This window comes from Bombus impatiens, unplaced genomic scaffold, assembly GCF_000188095.3.
Source record: "Bombus impatiens unplaced genomic scaffold, BIMP_2.2 scf_0064, whole genome shotgun sequence".
NCBI lineage: Eukaryota > Metazoa > Arthropoda > Insecta > Hymenoptera > Apidae > Bombus > Bombus impatiens.
Genome location: NT_176483.1, coordinates 2,310,618 through 2,333,107, shown reverse-complemented (window position 1 = coordinate 2,333,107; position 22,490 = coordinate 2,310,618). Strand labels below are relative to the sequence as shown.

The window sequence follows — 22,490 nt, the reverse complement described above, 5'->3', positions numbered from 1 at the left end:
CGAGCCGCGGCGGTTCGTCGAGTCCAACGGCGGTCGTGCGCGATCATCGGTGAAAAACACTTGCCGCCCGCCGTTCAACTTCCGCCGGTTCAGTGTACGCTCGGGCCGCCGAACGTGGTCGGGGTAAGCGGAGCACCGCCTCACGAGCGCGTCGAAATTACCCGAATCACTGGACGCATGATAGGCGACTCGAGAATGATAGAAAAATAGTGGTCGTGTCTCGCGAGCCAAGCAAACGCTTCCAATTTCGTGCAAGCCAATAGACAAGAAATCTGTTTCTCGGTATCTCTGTCTATGGTTGGGAACGAAGACGAGTCGAATCATGGCGTAAGTAACATTTTCTTTGGGTTCTTTGCTTCTGGAATATGTACTCTTCGTTTGGTAGATAGACAGATTTGACGCATAATGATAATTAATTAGAATAAAGTATGTCCATTTATACCTTTCGACGTGTCTGCGCATAGCGCATAACGCAATGTAACGCGTATAGAGGGTAACAAAATTAGTTGTCATGGCTTTGGCAGGTGAACGCACACCTTTGCAGATATACAAAATTCACCTTCGTTTTGAAATTCAAGGTTAAATTTTTGTATCGCGTCGTATCTTTTGCTCGTCGAGGAGGATGAAAAGTCGATAAGCTGTGACAGGGCTTGTAACAAGGTTTGTAAGAAGAACGCGCATTTGCATACAATCACCGGGTTTTATAGGCCTTTCGGAGACCAGCTCCGAACCAATTAGCGCTCAGTTTCCGCTCGTTTACCTGCTACGATCGGTTTTTGTGGTCGCGCCAGGCTACAGAGGAGGCGCAGGCGAGTTGCGCGCCGTCGTATGATCGAATCGCAGGTTGTGTTTAGAAAATGTTTCGATCGTTACGATGCTTCTAACAGTGGATCTAACAGTGTCGATGGTCGTTGATGTTGCAGGATGCGGCACGAGGCAGGATCCTCAACGCGTGTTCACAAACAACGTTGTAGTTCGCTTCCATCCTGGCCTCGAAATGGACGGCGACGAAGTTATTACGATAGTTTGTAGGTATCCTCCGCCTGTGGCACCTGCACCGCCGGCTCCTCCGGCCAGCATGTGAGTTTACTCCCTCGCCGTTCTCAATTATCATCTTTCTCTCTTTTAACGCGGTCTGACCAAAAGTATGTTTCAAGGTTTTAAGTCGATAAACCGCGAAACTCGGAAGGACTCGATCCGAATCCGAAATCTCGGCTACCCGCGCCAGAAATCGAAATACAAAAACTCAGTTTTCCACGATTTATTCGCCGCGCGTTTAACTACGTTATTTCGTGTGTTGGAATGTAATTGGAATTCGCGGAAACTGGTTGGAGAAACTGGGCGAATCAAAGTTCTCTTCTTTTTGAAATAACAATTATGAGAAGAATCGTTTAATTTGAAACCATGGCAGGCTACGGATAAACAGAATATAGGTATACGGGTATATGTAGGTATCTAGCCAGCTTCGCGGTAATTTGCAGCTTCGTGTTCGCTCACCGATCGTTCCGATCGCCTTTTATTCGTCATACAGTCCGCTCTGACGTTCTAAAAGTTGCGAATCCCGGCGTAATTGAAAAATATCCGATAAAAAGAAAAACATCTTTGTCCATAGCTTGGCTACCCCGGCGCCAGTCCCGCCATCCGAACCACCGTTGAAAGGATTTCAGATTCTGCTCATCATCTGCGCGATTCTGTTCCTTTCGTTGCTGTTACTTGGCCTCGGTTGCTCGTACATGTGCTTGAAACGAAGAAACGTTCGCGTGATCCACCGACATCCGTTCGGAAGTGGCTCGGGCTCGGAAATAACAAAACTCTCCACTTCTTCCCTAAGCAACATCACCATGTTCGAGGGCTTGAAGATACCTAGGGCTCATGCTCTTCTACACGCACCTCCGTCCACCACCGGTAGCGATGCCAACCTGATGATCGACCATTCATTACCCAGCGATTATCCGAGCGAGAGCTCCGAGGTAAGTTGTTTCGTATGGAAGATGGATACAGACAGAGGAATTGATTAACACGCGTATGATTTTTGAATAACAATTAGCACGAGTTTCCCTACTATAATCACTTTATTCTGCTGAAACTTGATAACAATCGACACTGTCAACGTCTGTCTGTCTGTCATCTTATGACTCGAGAATTAAGTTATATTTCATTAAAATTAGTTCGTAGATCGACAAATCAAGGAAAAATGCTCAAGGATAGAGCGATTGAACAGCGGTTAATGCAACGATCAAACTCTTTCGTAATTCCAGCATATTTGCTTATTGCTAATTACATCGTCTTATTTTTCTCGCCTACCAAATATACGTGTAAACGTGATCTCATACATATTGTGTTTTGTCTTGTTGTTTTTTCTTGTTGTTTTGAAGAATGAAAAAAGTCCGTTCATTGTTACATTAGTATCGTCTCATGGACATTTGAAATCGAACTGTTGGCGTTGCGATTAACGCAACGCTATGATCTCTCGATACGAGAGACATTTACGAGGAACGTTGAATACGGCAATCGTCGCATGCTTGCGCTACTTTATACAGTCGATCAATGTGGCTTTTCAACGAAAAGGACGAAATATCGACGATAAGCAAAACGAACGATAAGAACGAACATCTTCCAGATATTACATAAAACGTTCTTTTTCTATTTTATATTACGTATGTATCCATGCATATTATTGCAAATATAGCTATCTTTTACAAAGACGCGAAACTGTGAAAATCTCCGCGAGATTAGCGTTCGTGTCATTAAGAACGGAATTTTTCGTACGATCGATTCAAAGATTGTGTTCACAACGTTTCGAAGAAATGGCACTTAAAGACTAAATTTATCCATCAACCCGATATTCTATGCATGTATACAAATATTATACTACATGTCGCACTAGTATATACGCATAAATAAAGTTACAGGTATAATTACCGTATGTTAATCAGTCTAATTACTAAAATATCCGAAGAACTTCGAAATTCGTTCGAAATGTCACCTGAGAATTAATGGTAATGGTACGTTTTTGTTTACAGGTGGACGAAGAACCTTCTCTGCCAGTTTCATCCGCCGGCTCTTACGACAACAAAGCCTTTGTTCACCACGAGACTCATCAACGCCAAGAAATTCGTACCACCAGCTCCCTTTATTCCGAGACAGTTGCCGCAGAAGTGGAAACGTCTTCCATGACAGCGGCAAACGCTTCACGCACCGCAGTTCCTCGCCATATGGTAGCCATGCCGATCGAACCCAAGTTCGACGTTCAAATGAGAGTGAAGCGAGCGCCACCTCCTCCTCCAAGTCCCCTACCCTCGGAATCCGACATAGCAAGCGTCGCTCTAGAAAGAAATCTGACCACGATTCTCGAAAAGGAAGAATCTAGCCTCACGCGCAGTCTTGACAGTCCCCCGGCCAGGATGACTACGTTCTCTTACGTTCCGGAGCTCCATGGACCTCCGGGAGGCGCTCCACCCACGTCCAGCATCTCCAGGCAGCAAACACCTCCAGTCTACTCGAGAATCTTGAGGAAGCAGGCCGAGAGGGACACCACGACCAGCACCAGCATCGTTCAGGAACGAATTCCCTCACCTTCTCCCATAGAACAGCCTCCTTTGCAACACCATGAAATTCGTAGACCCAGATCCTTGACTTCCTTGAACACCGAGCTAACCGAGACACGTTCTCTGACCGAAGTAACTGATCATACACACGCCAAGTACAGAGTGGCTAGTATCCTAGCTCCGACTCCACCGCCGCCTCCTCCAATTGTTCCAACAGTCACTACTACCCACACAGCTGTTCAGCATCGTGAGCATCGCCTCTTCCGCGAGGAAGTGACGGAGCCTTTGGTGGAGCCGCAGGTTGTCGCTCCTAGGCGGCCAGAGATAACCACGCACGAAGTGGACGATGTGTTTTTAAAGACAGTGACGGAGAAGAAGACCATCGAGGATGTGGAACGTCACCGTCGTCAGGTGACCGAGTATAGAACTAAACCGCCACCGCCGGATCCTAAGTGGGACGTTACTATCAGGAATTATCCTAAAGAGAATCTGCCACCGCCTCCTCCAGAATGGGAAAACTTTTCTGATGTTAGTTCCAACTCGAATCTGACGATTACCAATGAGCCAACGGGCAGTCAGATGGACGGGCCAGCTGACGAGGAACTGGACATCAATATAGAGCCTACGTATACCGCTAGAGCCGAGATTCCTTGCAGACCACCTCCAGTCACCCATCGTCGTTCCATCGATGAAACAGACGCTGATTGGTTCTCTAGACTATCTCGTGTCTTGGACCCCCGTTATGCCTCCGAATTCACTGACGGAGAACGAGCAAAATGGCGCGAGATAATTACCACGGACAGTACTTTACGGACCCTGTTAACAGAAGCCGTGGTTAAAGAGGACTACGAATTGATACGAAAAGATACCAGATATGCCCATCTATTCTCTCCAGCAAAGTGGGACGTGATCATCCGAATCTTGGGGCCTCCTGCAACACAGCCAGGTTCCGCTTCGTGCTCTACCCACGGAAAGAATCACGGGCAGCGATATAAGAGGTCCAAGTCCTCTGAATGGGATACCAGATCGAGAAGATCATCCTTGCCTACTTTGTACGAGTACGAGAGCGATGGAGGTAGTTCTGCTCATACTCAGAGCCACAGACTGCAGGTATCACAGTCTACAGCGGCTATGAGCCAGTCGAATCGTTTACGTCGACTGGCATCGAGTAACAGAGGCACAGGCGGCGTTAGCGAGGCGGACGTTAGGTCCATGTCGGAGATGACGGTGAGAGACTTTGCCAGAGTGGACAGAGACGACTTGACGAGTTTGAGTTCGTTCGAGGGAGCAGATTCGCTGGTGAGATCCTTGAGTCAGCCAAGTTTGGCCAGAAGCGGTTCAGAATTTACCGAACACTGGGGAATTCCCTCGGGCATGCTGGATCTCCCGCCTTGGACAGCGGAGGAGGAGGAAGAGGAGGAGGAGGAGGGAACCAGTTCTGTGGAGACGACGCCCAGAGCGGTGAGAAGAAACGATCGTCTGGAGGTGCTGGCGTCGTTCGACGATCATAGGCAAGGATCATCCACCACTAGATCGAGTCGATACATGGAGAGGGAAGTGAACAGTGTGCACGTGACCGAGAGCCAGAGGAGTTCCAACTGGTTCCACGATGATTCTGAGCCAGAGATGCAGATATGAAGATGTTTAAGAGAAGCCGCCTACGTGTTCCATTCTCTCCAACGTCTTTCTTCGAGTTTTTATAAAATCGAGTTGTTATAAGAAATTACACATGATCATTATGGCAGAGGTTACGAGTATTATGCGGATCGAAAGTTATCGAGGAGAAATCATGCCAGTTTGATTAGGTATAGTATTATGAGAGGATAGAGAAGGAAATAGAAGACAGATACGCTATTGTTTATAAGTATTTGGATGCCTGGTGCAATCTCATCGAACGATTTACGTTTCTCTTACATTTTCAATATCGTAACGAAAGAACCCTGAATGAATTCTTTACATCTTTTGATCTGTTCACCTGTTGATCTCGAACGTCTACACACGTGTGCACATGTTATACTTTTGCGATAGTGTAAACGTGACCGAATACTTATTGGAAGATAGCGTACATTCTAGAAATATTACATTACAGAGGCCGAATCGAAGATTGAGAAGATATCCGAATTAAGCTTCGTCGAGGTTAGTTAAGCTTCTGTTAACACATTTGTGAGTGGAATTTCCTACTTTCGACTCACGCGTCTGCGTCAGAAGCGGTCTCACTGCTATACGGGGGGCTGTGGTATCGCAGCGATGCATCGGTTCTGATCACGTCCTAACTGAGACACAGCACACGGTTGTTTCCTTCGCGACTTATTTTAAATTTTCTATTAACAAAAATTTCATTAAAAACACGATACTATAAAAATGTATTTGAAAGAATTTCGCCGTTGCAAGTTAGTGCCTCGTTAGTGTCGTCTCACCGATACAAAGGCTAAAGCGATCCCACTGTACGGGTACGTTGTACGTTCCCCCCTTCCCCACCCTGAAGTGCCCGGGATCCGATCAATGTTTAGGGTCGTGAAACGATGCGACAAAAAGCAAGGTGGTTTGCTTGTTGTCGGACCGATATCAATCCGACGACGTCAAAGACAACTTTTTTTTCCACGTTGATCTTTTCCTCGGCAACTCGCTCTCCTTTTCTACTGTCACGGCTCTTTCCGCACCGATCGTTTTCCATGTCGTCGTGCGACTTACGACGTACGACATATACGAACCGAACACTGTCGTAACGTCGTACAACCGATTGCTTGTCGTTATGCGACATCCAGCTAAGAGATAGAACGAAACTGCTTCTGACGCAAACGTGTGCGTTAAAATAGGTGATCGCCCGCCTTAAACCGAAACTTGGACTTAGACTTAAAGGAGGCGATGTTTCCTGGAATGTCTATCGTAACGAAACAAAATGTAAAAGTTGGATTATTAAAGCATTTGAAAAGCGGTATTAGAAAGAGACACGATCTATCTGAACGAGAAATTAATTATTATGTCCGATACGAATTAATAATCTGCCCGGTACATCGGGCATGTCATTTTCCGCTATAAGAATAAGTTAGAGAAGATTAAAAAGTGTAAAAATCATCCGAGGAGAATATGTATAGAAAGCATATATAATATATGCTCACCGTCATTGAATTCGGACTCGAGGCAAATGTGATGAGAATAAAACTGGAAATAACGTTACACGATCCAGCAAACATCTGTCGTTCCCTTCGAGTGAATTTTTGCAGAAAGAACTTCAAGTTTGGTTGAAACGTAGAGAGATACATATATTTCGAATAAAAATGGCTTGACTAGTCTGAACGATGCTTTAAAGAGGTCCCGGAGAAGCCAGACTTTCCGAGTACGAAAGACTTTTAGTAACCTTGTATTGTAATATCTTTTATTTCGTATCTGAACATATTTCCTCGACGTATTTCGTCTAGATAGTTGTCAAAGTGGCAACAACATTGCAACGTACGAGATAGCAATATTTGCAAGCATGTAAAAAAGATTATATTTTTTACAATTTTCGTAGCTTCGAAACGAGTATCGAAATTTTAAACGATTATAAAGTTGGAAGCATCGTTGGAAAAAGTACTTGAATATTGGAAATACATATGTGAAATATGTAAAGAGGTAAATTGCAAGTAAGAAAAAATTTTTGTGATTAAATTGGGAAAAAATTAATGGGCGATTTAAAAAGGCGATTTTTTCGATCACAGTGAAGATAAGAGCAGTGGACATTGAAAATGTGCCCCTTCAATATCTACGGCTTACAAACTATATAACCTCTGTTATAATATCCAGATTTCTACAAATTGGCATTTGCATTTTCGACGAATGTCGCATTATTCTCCTATTTTTGTACCTTTCTATTAATTGTACCGTTTGAAATATCTATTCTTAATTTCATATCGTCCAGGATGATCAAACTTTTCACTGCCTTCTCGCATTTGGTAGATCGAAGAGGCAATTTTGCCGCCTTCTTTACGATATCTCTACGAATTCCCGACGAATTCTCTACGATTACGAATATCGACAGATTTTCGAACGAGCATTCGCGTGTTTGCGACTCAATGCGTCGACTGTTGGATCATCGAAGCACGAACACCCGAGCTTTTTATTTAATTCGAGACAACGGAAGAAATTATTATCCGTATAATAAATCGACTGTTTTTCTTGCTCGTTTTATTTCCATTTAAAATTGAGTTGTGAATGGAATATATGTTGAAAGAATGTAAAAGATTGGAAGCATGTGTTTGATATTAATAGTTGATTATTTATTTTTCGCCAGGCGTTAAGAAACGTTAATCTCGATAATGAACAGTCGATACATTGGAGGAACAACGGTTAGCCATTCTCTCCACTTGTCACTCGAATTCTGTAAATGGAAAAAGCGAGAAACGTCGAACAGGGTAAGAATATCTGAGATTATTGGACGAGTGAAACTGTAGAATTTGGCGAAACGAATCCAATCATGACGTACGAGTTAACCCGAAACGAGTTGAAGAAACGAATCTACGACTAACCACGCGACAAATTCGCTTTCTTAACGATCGGTGGCGCATTTCGAGAACCTTTGTAACCATTGAAAACCACCATGACCGTATTAACGATATTTAACACTTTTGCTACGCATCTATGTAAAATAATCGAATTATATTGAAAATTGGCAAATTTTCAAGAAACTTCTCCAGGAATATATTGTAAACTACTTTCTATTGCTGGAAAAGATTACTTTGCGAATAATACAAAATATATCGAGCTTACAGAATATCAGATATTCGATACGAATAAAATTAACTTATAAATTCATCAATTTTATGTAAAACCTAAGCTTTTTCTTTTTTTTTTTTTAGCTTCTACCTATATCAAAGTCATAGGATATTCGCACTCCACGTTTCTTCTTCTATCTTTATTAAAGAGTAATAAAAACTTTTGTTTTTATGACATATTCTCTTTCTTCGTTTTTTATTACGAAAACTGTCTTTTTATATGGAAAACTATCAGATATTACTAATTCCGCTTAAATCGAGGACGATCTGTATTACAGTAGCGATACAATTATTAAAAAATACCTTTACCTTTTTCTTTGTAATTATAAAATCAGATTAACGGAGCTATCGTATTACACGCTCATTTACAATACTATAAAGAAACTGTAGTAGATCTTGCGATGCTCGTAAAGGAACGAGCAGAGCGGGAGCGGGAGAGGGTGAGTACATCCCGCCCTTGCAGGGTTCCGCGCCGAAGGACGGCCCTACGCCGTCCCAGGTAGTCATAGAGGCCGACAGGCCGATGTCGTTGAGAGGGATGGTCCCACCCAATGTCCTCGGACAGGAGAAGACGCAAGAGTGCTCCGACAGTAATGGGAAAAAGGTCCCGGGGCATCCCACTTGAGCGACAGGCGGTCCACCGTGGGCTTTTAGTCGATATAGTCCGACGTTACCCCGCCGCTTCCAAGAGTGACAGAGGGGTCGGGGGACGCCCATGAGTATAAAAAAAAACGTATAAAAAAAAAGTAGATTTTCCGAATGGTTTCTCATTTTTATTGTTTTTATGCAGGTCTCTTATCGTTTTGGCCATATTTTGCACCTTTTACATTGTTAGGTATACAAGTTTTCAAGCACAAAAATATTACGCTATATATTACGCTGCGATAAAAATTACTCTCATTTTGATCACAAAATGAATACGAATACGAGTAACAACAACAACAAGAAAAATTTGTTAAAACATTCTAATCGCGCGTAATACGTACATGCCACTTAAGTAACCGTCGAAAGAGTTTCCTGTCTTGGTAAAAAGCAACTGGATCGAAGAAAACCTTTCTTTTACGACGTACGATACGGTGTTTATGCGGTGAAATTTCTTTCGAGATTGGGTAGAAAGTATTTGGTCGTTTGCGAGATGTAACAACGTCGTATTGTAAGATCAAGAGAGGGCCCATTTTCTATGACAAACGGGCGCAGTTATATCCTAAATGATTGATATTTAACCGAAAAATCCGCTCACGTACTTGACGATAGTTTGGCACGATGAATCGCCGATAAGCGAAACGTATATATTTGTCATTTTTGCAAAAAAAGATTTGTAAAACATGGCGATGTAGAAGGTAGAGTAACACGATACAACTTGCGATATCCGACATCTGCTCTTCTAACGTAGTTCAGCTACTCTCCAATAATATTTTCTCTTGTTACGATATAATGTGTTACTATGCTTTAACCACGTAATGTTACGTGCTTTAACCACCAACCATTAACGTTTTAAGGCAATTTTCTGCATAGAATTGAAACAGGATACCGCACGTATTAATAGTTTTTAACGTATTAATTGTTTAGTTAGAAATTTCTTTATAAAGATAGGACGATGATCAAACACGTTGCAGATAGATTCGACTATCTGACTAGAAGCTAGCAGAAAGTGTTGGTCTGTCGACGAGAGAAAAAACCAAGTATACATATACACTGTAAAGGGTAAGTATAGTTTTTACAATTATTAAAGAAAAAAAAGCCTGGAAAAAATTGTTTGACCATTGAAATGATCATAGAAAATTGTTAATCGGGCACGGAGCTCGATGCGTGCTAAAGATACGTGTTGGTCGAATGCAACGATGCAACATTGGTAGCAAAACGGTTACGCAAAGATCGATTCTTTTTCAATGTCCTCTTTGTTAATTAATTGCTTCTTTCAAATTGCATCGTTGCGAACGATATATTACGCTAAATCATTTGAAAGATCCGACTATCCGAGTATCTCCGTTGCAAATTGCGCGTATCTTATGGCTGGGAAACTGTGCGTCGCGAAATTGTCAAACAATTGCAAGAGTCTGTGTATACGTGTATTCCTAATTAATTAATTTGCCGACTAATGTCCTATGTTTGGAAGCCGGTAAAAGAATCCGGCGACAGAATCTTTTATGCAAATTATCGAGTAACGCTATCAAGAAGTTATACTTTTGTTCTATAACGGCGAGAAGATGTTACAGAGAGAAAGAAAAGCAGACGACGAAGAAAAATGTTAAGAACGTCGCAAACAATATGATATTCATACTATGAAGAGAGCAACGATCCAATGCACCGGTAAAATGTTATAGATTAAACCGATTTTGGATCAACGAGAAGGAGAATTTAAAAATTGTGAAAAATCAAAGAAGAAACAAACGATACTGCAGAACATATTGCCCGATATAGATGTCGAGTTGAATGAAACGTGATATATCGAAAAGAATTGTACTTGTACAGGCTTGAGATCCGATCTTCTCCATCCTCCATCCCCCATCTCCCATATCCATAGACAGAGCCGTAGCTATAGTCGTAGTGATAGCCATAGACATGGCCATAGTCATATGCATTCCTCGATATAGTAGCATACACGCGTCAATGTAGCAACAAGTGCTCTCCAAGTTCTTCGATTCGAGCGACGCAAGAATGCAAGCAAGCGCGTTTAATCGTGCGAAACAATGATACGCGACACGAAATACTCTGTGATATTTTCTATAGATACACGGCTGTTTATCGGGAATACAGCGTAGCATGGAAGCGTCGAGATCGGATGGTGGATCGATCCCGAATCAGTGAAGCGCGTAAGTAGTTGAAAAGAGGGTATCGGCCGGGGGAAAACGTGCGACGATCGGATGATCGGATGATCGTACAAGAGAAGCAACGAGAGTGGGGCTGTGTTATAGTGGCGAACCACGCTGCATAGAGTGGGGTTGAAAGGTGGCGCGGTCATTTATGACGGTCGGTTCATCCGACGCGACGGATCAGTTGCTCGTCCGACCAACAACGACAGAAACCTCGGGCGAACCGAACGTACGATGAGCTGCTGTCGGCTTTGATTCGACATTGTCACGCTGTGCACCGCGAGATGGGCCGATGGAACGTTCGTGAAATTCTTCGTTCGGGGAACAGCGATTAATCGTTGCAGGATCGATAGTTGGTCCGAATTATTCTACAACCGATTTTGAAGAGTAAAGAAACTCGAAGAGGAGAATATTTGGTAGCTGACGTTCGATTTTCGTAGCCGACAGAGAGGAAGAGAAAATTCGATATCGAATCCAAGATTTCGCAAGATCGAGGATTCGTTTGTTCGATCGGTGGTGTTTTTAAGCTAGTCCGTAATCGGCGACTCGCTTTTGCAATGAAGGGAAGGATTGTTTTTCCAGAAAGATCATCCAAGAAGGGAGGATTTGTTCCAAGATATTGAAGACTCGAAGGCGGGAATAAATGGTAAATCGTAAAATACAAATTTTACGAGATTCGATACTGAATCGAGGATTTTGACGAATCACCGGAGACTTGGTGCTGTTGCAAAGTGGTTCGGCGATTAGAGACCGATATTTCTAGAAAGTTCTCGAACAAAGAAGATTAGAGAAGCCAAGATATCGGATGATATTTATCCAAGTGGGATATTGAATTACAGATTGCAAAGTTATCTTACGATCAAGATCGACTCTCGCTTCTGCAAAGAGAAAATATACGCAATGATATTACTTTATTATTATCGCTAATACTAGTTTGTGAAAAATCGCTTCGGAAGTACGAATGTACCAAATCGAGGATGAAATTATCCGAGATTCGACGATGTTTCTACGAAGGATAAAGATATTCCGTGGTCGTAGATTCGCTTTTACAAAGAATTCGGGCAAGAAAATTGATAATTGATCGTTTGAAATAAGAAATCTCAAGACGTAGAAGAGTGATTTGACGGGTTTCTGAGGGAACAGAAATTTACATTCGAATAAGCGAATGGAATACGAACGATCGGTGAATCACTGGAGACGCGATAGCGATCAGTAAGTAGCTCTATTCTGTAAAAAATTCAAGAAAGAAGAAACGTTCGATCCGAGTCGAGTTTGAGAACGCAGAGCGATCTCGATGTAAAATTTCGTGGGAAAGTAAATTAACGATATAGAAGAAACGTTCGTTTCTTAATGGTACCTTAATGCTATCCAATGGTACCTTATATAAATGACAAAAAGTCTGGTCTGAAGGAAATACTGGTCACGACAAAATGCTCGGAATACACGTTGTTCCGAAGAATATTAATTTATAACATGGGACAGGATAATCTTCTTCGGTTCCACTGACCTGATATTTCCACCATCGTCTATAAATTGCAGTGCAAGGAACTGTACTTAAAGCAAGTTGTATGTTCAAGTAAAAGACCGATGGAAGCGAATCTTTGGAAAGTAGGAAGACGCGTTAAAAGATGGTCTTTGAATGGCGGGCAATTGGACGTAAAATTTCAAGAGGAATTCGACGGTTAGCCAGCGATGGAAGCTTCTTTTGCCGATACTTTGCGAATGGGCCGTTAAAGAATTGCCAGGAATACCTTTGAAGCTACTTTTCGCTGTGTCGAAACGCGCTGCTTTTCAAGTTCCCGATTAATTGTATTATTTCAAATTCACTGTAAACCCGTCTTCGAAACCGTCTATCCGAAAATCAAAGTACGTGGATGAACAATTGGTGAAATGGTCTGGAAAAATGTCTATCTGTTTTCTCGAATAGACCAGTTGAACGTAATTTAAAGAAACTGACATTTCTATAAGATTTCTATAAGATTTCGATCGTATCGATCGGTGAAATAATTTTAAAGTGGACGAGAGAACATTAGTTGCGATACTTTAAGAAAGAAGGAGCTACCATCCTGAAACGGTATAAAACAATTACGTTGTCCATGTTATTTTTTTGAAACGGACGATACTTTGAGTAATTTCCTCTAAAAACTTCTCTCCGGATAATAATAATAATCGCCGGATAAGTGACGTTATCTTGGAAACAATATTCTCCCGATACGTATGTACCTTGTTAGAGACGAACATCGAAATTTCTTTGATCGATGCTTTTTACGAAAAAGTCGTTGAGAGATTGAATACTCGAAAGAATGCGAGAGAGTTGCTGGTTAAGAAGGAAATCTTCGTATTAGCGATGAGTTCTTTGAAGAGATCGACAAACCAATCGACGAGGGAGGGTGCAACAGGCAGGAGACACGCGCTCACCGGAAGTAGCGCCAAGAGTATGAGAAACGTTCTCCACGCGACCACCGCCGCGCCTGGTTCACCGCTTCGACACAGATCCAAATACGAATTGAGGAGCATCAGTTTGGAGGGCACCAAGGTTTTACCATGGACTGCACGGTGAGTGGAAATATTATATATTTTGTTTGTTTCTTCGTTTAAGTTGACGATCTCACGAACAAGCTCGTATCGCGTTGTAAAATGGGAATTTTATTTCGAAGAATTCCCTGTTTACGTCTAATCCGCGTCTTCGAGTCAATTCATACGAGACAACTATACATTGAATCGCGCTCTGCCTTTGCGTTATAATCTATATCGTACAAACAGCGTATACGTATATGTAAGTATCGTATGTAAGCTCGTAAAGAGCAATAAGAGAAAATACAGAACCATATACGAAACAGAAATTTTTGCGATACAGGCAAAGGAGTGAGTTAACCTGGTAATATAAACAGAATATATAACCAAATACGACAAAATTTTGCAAGCGTATTATTCGATCGATCGACTATATCGTACGGGCTATCTCGCTAGGACTTGCCTCTTTCTCTAGGCAGAGAACTCTCCAACTTTCTTCGTAACCTTCCTCGCCTGGCATCTCCTTTGCACTTCCCAGCCAACCTTTTCCCTCGTAACGTCAATTCACATCAGAGACCAGACCGCTGTCACGACCGGCTCACTTTAAAATCGGAGATAAAGACGTGGCATGTATAAACAATGTATATCGCCAAAGTGCCTAACGAGCCATCGATATCCCAACGATCCTTCCGCCGAATAAAAAATAAAGCTTTTTTTCTATTTTTTGTTGTTGTTGTTCTCTTGTGTTATTTTACGCGACACCCTCCTCGTCGTCCCTCTTACGCTCACTCGGGCTTTTCCAATCAACCTTTCAAAAAACGTACTCTTCTTATTCGTATCGCTAGTCCTAATTCTCATTCGTATCGTATGCACGATATTTCGCAGCACGATATTACGACGCAGCTACGATATTCTTCAACCGTTGACATACATATCTCTGTGTGCAGCAAAACAGAGTAATGTTATCGCAATTCTCCATCGATACAACGTCCCCTCGATCATCGAAAACATGCGATCGAAAAACATGCTCTCGCCGTTACCGCGTACACGATATCGACTCGTAGGTCGAATCGAATCTTAAAACCGCCAATCCCAAATAAAAGCTAGCTTTATGCTTTTTTATCTCAACGTGAAATCGAGTGTTTCTGCTGACCTATCTGCCGTCTATATGTATATCGATCTCTTAGTGGTCCGATAAACCGGGTGTCGTTCAGTTTGCGATCGAACGAGCGTGCACTAACAATAAGGCTTGGTTGGTCGTCGCCGTTAGCCACCGCGATGACGACGTATCGGATTTTGTCGCTCGCCTCTTTATAATTAACTCTTTTGCTATCGGGCCGACCGAGGTGTCCCGACCGGCACGGCGGTACTCTTTTATACCGCGTAGATCAATTTCGATCACGCTCGACCAAGTGGAAGTCGACCGCATCGACCGCGCGCGCGCGAGAGAGAGAGAGAGAGAGAGAGAGTGAGGGAGGGTGACAAGGGGGAGAAAGAAGAAGAGGGATATTAAAGTTGTTAAAGCGGTTGTTAAAAGAGACAGGGCGACAAGAAGAGAACGACAATGCGCATCGATAGATACCTGTGTGTATCGAGAAAAGCCCGAGCTCGAAGATACGTACATCCCCGTTGAAAAGAAACGAAGCTTATCACAAGAAAATTACAGCACGGTTCTATATTAACTTTGCATTTGGAAATTTAAATATTTATTTGGTGTTTGCAACACCTAAAAAATTCCAGTAAATTCCAGTAAATTCCAGTAAATTCCAGTAAATTACAGTAAATTACAGTAGGACCTCGAAAAACAAGTTCTTCTTTCAACTAATTTTTCTACTCCTATTAGTTTCTATACTATACCCTATACCGTGTACGCGTGGCTGGTATGGATAGATATATATATCTACTACCAAATACTAAAGGTACTTATTATTAGTTACACTTTAAAATTATGGCTGAATCATATTTCACTAGCGTAGTTTATCATAGATGCATCGATCGGAACCTATTCAGTTGCCTAACCTAGTCAGGGTCGCAGCCAATTAGCTCGTATTACTTGCCGTATAATTAATAATTATATCAGTTATACAGTTCATTGCTTTGTTGTATAGCGATACAATTAGTAATTATATATCAAATAATACTGATTGTCCGGGTCTCGCCGCGAGGAGGTGCTGCGTCCACCCTCCTTTCACGCAAAAAAATCTAAAATTTATTCATCTTCAAGTAAATACTATATTTTTTGTTCCTGCCGTTCGAGTAGCACCTGGCCACGTAAATGACGATTGGTTTGTCCAATTTTTATTTAACGGACTGACTTTCTTTGATTTTATGTTTTATTACTTCGTTTCATATTGTAATAACTTTACTTTTAATATTGCAAAATTAAAAAAAAAGAAGTTAATTGAAAAAAAACTATTTATACTGAAGTCGTTATTTATACTGAAATTCATCGCTTAAGATCAAATATATTTATGTGACACAGGTATATTCAGGTGTCGATATTTGCCTATTTCTACCGAATATTAATATACACATTTATAAGTACCACGAGTATATTCTCAAATGTATATATTTCAACTAACTATTAAAAAACTAATTATTATAATCGCGATGTGCGAGAAGACCTATCCTCAACTAATAAATAAAGATTTGAGAAAAATGTTACTACTCGCGAGTTTAAAAAATATCCGCGGTCATTATGCTCGCAAAAAGTTCTACGTAATACAACCCCACGCCGATTCGCATCTTTCCATCCTATCACACGATTGAGTGACCGGAGGAACAGAAATGCATGCGACTCACCGTTAGAAGCAGAGGAACAGAAGCGTTACGCCATCGAATTGCCGCGCTATCCCAGCGAATGTCATCGCCAAGACTAACATCAGACAGGAAAAATCTGTTGCAGAACAAAACACGATGAATGACTGCTGATTATTTGGAAAGCTGGAGATAATGAAAAATGCAAGTTTATTGAATTTGTAACTTTGCTAATAAACTTCGATAAGTACAAAAACTGAAACTCTGATATGAAAGTTTAAAATCTAGAATAATTTCTGAAATATGTTAGTTATTTGTTTTACAATTCGATATTAAGACTTTAACTAACACTCTTTTTATTTTAATAGAAGAATAACCTGAGAAGATCCTATTTAATAGAAAAATAACCTGAGAAGATTTTTAATCAAATTGTATTCCTTAATTAATAGCGTTCAAAGCAAAATATACAAAATATACAAAATATACGAAATATACGAAATATACGAAATATACAGAATAGACATAATTAAAGTACGATATGTAAAGATACTTACGTTCTTGGCTTCTGAGCCACTGTTAGAACATTCCCAAAGAAGACGGAAAAGTTGAAGCTGTGATATCTCTACAACAAAACATAAGATATCGTTTATATCGTTAATACATAATGTTACGTCCGGTGACTCTGTACACAAACCAGGCCCCAATCCGCGGCCAAGATGACAGCCAGTTGTCTACGCATCGTTACTGCGTACCCTCGATAGTCTTCAGGACCCACCATAAATCTTGGCATTTTCATAGTTCTTTTATTTCAAGTGTTCCTTAAATTTATTGTCTACTACGGAATGATACGGGAAAGTTGATTTTTCTCATGTTCGGTGTCTCCGGCTAGCAACTTTCTCTCGGGGGCGGTTAGAACATTTCCTTGCCCACCGACCTTTTTCTCATCCAATCAGAAGCAATGACTATTGTCCTCACTTTCCTAGTCAAAACTGTCACCAACAAATCCGATGGTCCCGTGCGCTAGACACACCCATCGCTAGCTTTCCTTCGCCATAGCATCGTCACCGAACTTTACTGATTTTCCATCTTTAGAACAGTCGACATCTCTTGACCGGGTTTCCATCCTTGGATCAGTCACCTACTTGACTTATCTATACGCACCAGCCCAACTATCTTCTCTACAAAGTTGTTGGAATAAAGTGCGAATTGTAAACCGTTATCTCAGTGTAATATTTCATATAACCACCACTATTGTCCTAACCGAAACTGGGAATCGATCATTTCATTTACGAGAATCATACCACGAATGTTCGTTATTAGAACACGAGACATAGTTAACACACAACGGTCGCGTGTTATAAATATCCGAAAATATTTCCAAGAATTCAAAAGTTCACAACTAAAAGAATGCTTAAAGAATGCTAGAGAAACGCGCGCGAAGCCTTGCTTTGAAGTATTTCAGTCTATTTGCGCGCCACCTCTATGAAAAAGACACAAATTACAAAGTTGCAATATATGACGGAAACTATAGGAAATTTACGTAATATAGAAAAATAATTTGAATTCGATATACCAATACCTAGTGTGTTACAATACCTATCGAAATAGTTCAAGCTATTATTGTTAAGATTTCTATGTTTCAAACTGTCTACACGAAGCTATCGTTAAATTATCAAGAATTCTACATTATGAATTAGGTTGAAACAATAAAATAATTTGTTACAAGTTCGTTTGAAATAAGAGAATGATTTCATATATTTGAATGAAAAAAAGTGATTTGTTTAATCGTATTTACTTTCATCTTAATATTCCAAATAATTACGAAACGATCTATTATGAAATATGTATCAAGTATATTTTAAAGTAGACATAAATTGTATATCAAATGTTAGCCATGCTCGAATAAAAAGGCAATAGAACCGTTCATACACAGCTGTCTTAGTTAAAATAAATTAAACGTTACCAGATTTCCATGAAAATTCATCAGACTGATCGTCGTTGCGTCCATATATTAATATTCCTGTTACTTCTATATTATCTCTGCCATCGATCGATAACCTGCATAAAAACAAACTAGAAATGTATAAAATAATTACATGAAAATACGATCAAACTCAAATTTTATTACGAAAGCTTACGATACAAGCTACCGGTAACAATATCATTTTGTAAATAGACGATTAAAGAGAGATACGAACAAAAAATTTCAGAAAACCACCTAATTTCATTATCTGAATGTTGGACAAATCGTTAAATAAACGTGGATTGATTAAACGATATTAATAACGAGATATAAACGATAGTAAAAAATATAGTAATGACAGTAATGAAGAAGTGACGCCGCTAATAGGTTAGAATAGGTTACAAACCTGACGCAACGTGATCCATGTTATCGATAGAAAAGAAGACGACTGAATGGACTCGTCGCACCTTAGTTTCGCTGAGCAGCTTCCAAAGTGGCGTGGTGGGAGGGATGACGGTGATACAAGCAGATACGGAAAGTCAAACGATCTACACAAAAGAAGAAAAGGGCGTATACATCTTACATTATAAACGTTCATCTTCCACGAATCGCCCTTACACGAATCTTTCCAAGTTTCAAACAAAGGATACATCGCGCAATATCTATATCTCACACAATGATTATATCGATCTTTATAAACATCGTACGATAATTCGTAGCCCCACTGGTTTGCATTCGGCATCAAAGACACATTTGTCTAACCTGGGACGAGAGAAAGAAAATGAAGCTACTGACGCTGTATGTCCCCCTAAAAGTAGGGGGAAGCCAAAGAGAAACTGCAATCAATCGGAAAATCAAATAAAAATCACGGCACGAACGAACGAGTTCGCGATCTTTCGGAAGAATCAATGGACGCGTGTTTCGGCAGAAAAAGAGAATAGAATTTTAATTTTCCTTGCAAGATGGATAAGTATCATTGTACACGATGAGCTTACAATGCGCTTAACATAGACTAATCTATCTTACGAATAATTAAGGCTAAAACGCACGCATTCCACGGCGTCTCCGGCGTATGTACTGAAATTTATCAATTAGAATAGGTACAGCATGTGGTTCCAAATAATTATACATGAACATTGAACTTATCGTCGAAGAAACGAAACCATGCGACTTACCAATGGTAGCACGCATCAATGGATGATGAAAACTGGTTGCCTTTGTGCTCTAAATTGCACTTGCTCCCTTGATTCCATGAATACATTCTATGAATAAATTGATATAAATGAATAGAGTAATTATCATAAATTATTAGTTCAACTGTAGGTAAGGAATTAATTAGGAGAGATAAATGATTTTCGGTATCTTACGATTGGTATAAAAGAAACTAGAATGCTTTTGCAAAAATATCTTAACCGCAGAGAGAATTGTTTTACCAAATGGCCGTCATTGAACGCTTGGATCGATTGATTAGGACGGAGTATTTAACGCCACCCTTCGGTGCAAACAATAACTGTGTACGCCGAAGGTAAAGAATATGAACTAAACCACCGAGCTTACTCAATGAATAAACCAAACTATTGTTCGTCATTCATCTAAAGTAGTAGGTAATAATAATATACATAGTATCTGATTATTAATATATACGTATTGTTATTGGCAAGGAAAATGTTTAACAAAATAGCAACTTGCAAATCAAGTATGCATACATATATCTAATATTTTTATATTCCAGATTAAACAAATTATACCCTGAAGCGCAATCTTATTTCGATCTTATCTCCAATTATTCTCCGATATTAATTGGCTAATTAATACATAGAACTATATTCGCAAAAACAACACCATGATACCTGCTATTGCAGTAACAAGTACAGTACCAATTAACTAGAGTAAGGGAAAAAATGAAAGAAATAGGCAGAAGAAAATATCCGTATTCGTATTCGAAAATATTCGTTATCATAATTCGTTTGAAGCAGTCGACTAAAGTGGAAAATTGTTCGAAAATAATTTATTTGATCTTATAACTTAAAGTTAGTTTGTTTCTATGTTATTTTGAAAATAAACATAATAAAACAGTTAAAATGTTGGTTTTAAGCTCGTTCGGCTTATTGGGCTTATTAATAATAAAATAAGCAATATCGAATATTTATATTTTGTATATTTTGCCGAATATAATTAAAAAGATGTAATCTAGATAGAAAATTATTTCATCTAATAATTTCTATACTTTGGATAATATCGATATTTTTGCATATTATATACGTTCTATGCATCGCTTCGCTTTTAGATCTGTCGTAAATGCAGAAGAATCTCGCGCTACAATGCCTTAAGAATTATACTATGCGATTGACAAAGTAAATAGATGTTTTTAAAAATGTTATTTCCACGGTAATCGCGAAATACTGCAGTATTTATATATAACTAATAATACAATATTACTATATAATAGAGTTTAATAATATAACTATATAATACAGTATTACAGCACACAGTACGATATATAGAATATTCTTGTTATAGTATAGTAATAGTATAGTAGTATAGTAGTATAGTAGTATAATAGTATAGTATAGTATAGTATAGTAGTAGCGGTATAATTTTTAAGCAACTTTTTTTATTCAATCTATATGTAATGCTGGAAAAATGTGCAAAGCGCAGAATTCGAGGAGGATAAAAAGTTTGGCCGATATAAAACGCGAGGGAGAGAGCGCGTTGCGGTGCGGCGTCGCCGCGTCGCCGCGTCGCCGCGCCGTCACGTAGGTCGGTTGGTAGGGTAGAAGGAGACAGGCGTATGCATAGAGAGAGCACGCACGTACAGGTCGCGAACAGGAAAGGAACGAAGCCACCGCGGTAAGACAGAAAGCGTACGAGATAGATCTCGGTAGAGAGGGGCGGAGGGCGTGAGAGGAGGCTCGCAAAAGAGAGCCAATGAGCTCGACGACGCGGCGCCAGTCGTCGAGTCGCCGTGTTAGTAAGAGTACTTGCTCTCTGATCGTGACTCGCTGCATCCTCGTTCGGAAAGAGTCGTGTCCTGCCTCTGTCAGTAGGGTTTGGAGACCCGTGGCAAATTCTTCGATTTTTCATCCATCCGATACTCGATCGATTCGTCACAATTTATCGATTTCGTGCTTACCGACGCGGTAACGTCACTGCTACCGTGTGTTATCGTTTCACTCGCGTGTTCTATCCACGCCTTTTCGTTTTTCTTTTTCCCATCGATACGATACGTAGGCTGAATCGACGGCGGCCGAGATCCAGGTCGTCCGGACACGAACTCGACGACAGTGGCTATGTGCAGCTATTACGCTCGAACGAACCGTTGATCGTCGATGATCGACCGCGAGAATCGTCGATAATGAAACTGTTTGGTGGCTATGTGACGGGTATGAGGCTGTAAGAAAGCCTTTCTATTGAAAGATGATGTGAGATCGATTCGTTTTAGAGTCGTTCGACGATCAAATAACGGTGACGGTGGTCGCAATGGGACGAAAAGGGCATCGTAAAATAGGTAATGAAAACGATTGCCCGAAGATCTTGGCACTTTTCGCAGTGTGAACGAAACTGCATAGAACGTTACGAAATTCGTAAACGAAAGATTTGAATTTTTGTGTATTTAACCAACGAGTATATGCCCGTTTGATACTTTGAAGATTTTTTTTACGAGAAAGGGGAGAAAAAACGAAGGGATCGACGCTTTGTTGTTGCAAGAGGATCGATATTTTTGCGAATTATACGATGTCATTTGAAATAGTTGGGAAATTAATAACGAAAAGTGAAAATGATTGATATCGATATCGTGAATATCGAAGTAATATCGTTCCTTAAAACGTTCTTTCTTCGTTCGTTTTTAAAACACGCGTACGTCTCTATCGTCGATAACGATCGATAAATAAAATTAATCGAATTGAAAATGAAATTTTTTACAGTCAAGCGAACGCTCGATCCCGCGTTGAGAAAAATCGTAGGGTTAAGGAAGTGGAAAGGCAGAAATTATATTAACCGATTCAGCATCGAATATCTTTTAGACTGTGAGAAAAAGATCTCTCTTGTCAATTATCGATAATAGCAGTACATTTTTTTTTATCTCTCTTACTTTCCTACATCGAATAATCGGACGCATTTTTTTTTTTTTTTTTTTTTTTTG

General features: G+C 40.3%; 3 protein-coding genes across 5 annotated transcripts in view; 2 read left to right on the top strand and 1 right to left on the bottom strand.

Annotated features, from left to right (window-relative positions):
- Positions 1-5,511, top strand: part of LOC100742737 — a 16,133-nt gene extending 10,622 nt beyond the window's left edge. For both annotated transcript variants that reach the window (XM_003485615.4, XM_024372439.2), the window contains exons 3-5: positions 924-1,080; positions 1,613-1,970; positions 3,024-5,511. In XM_003485615.4, coding sequence (XP_003485663.1) covers positions 924-1,080; positions 1,613-1,970; positions 3,024-5,186 — 2,678 coding nt within the window. In that variant the 3' untranslated portion in view covers positions 5,187-5,511. The remainder of the gene's footprint in view (positions 1-923; positions 1,081-1,612; positions 1,971-3,023) is intronic.
- The window catches only part of LOC112214081, a 41,638-nt gene extending 22,496 nt beyond the window's left edge, over positions 1-19,142 (bottom strand). The window contains 5 exon segments of the mRNA XM_024372440.2: positions 16,429-16,519; positions 16,939-17,005; positions 17,078-17,117; positions 17,120-18,441; positions 18,753-19,142. Coding sequence (XP_024228208.1) covers positions 16,429-16,519; positions 16,939-17,005; positions 17,078-17,117; positions 17,120-17,179 — 258 coding nt within the window. The 5' untranslated portion in view covers positions 17,180-18,441; positions 18,753-19,142.
- LOC100742616 (GTPase-activating Rap/Ran-GAP domain-like protein 3) overlaps positions 13,285-22,490 on the top strand; it is a 24,425-nt gene continuing 15,219 nt past the window's right edge. The window contains exon 1 of one of the 2 annotated variants that reach the window (XM_003485614.4): positions 13,285-13,668. In XM_003485614.4, the coding sequence (XP_003485662.1) occupies positions 13,460-13,668 (209 nt within the window). In that variant the 5' untranslated portion in view covers positions 13,285-13,459. The remainder of the gene's footprint in view (positions 13,669-22,490) is intronic. The other variant, XM_012394036.3, reaches the window with a different exon arrangement.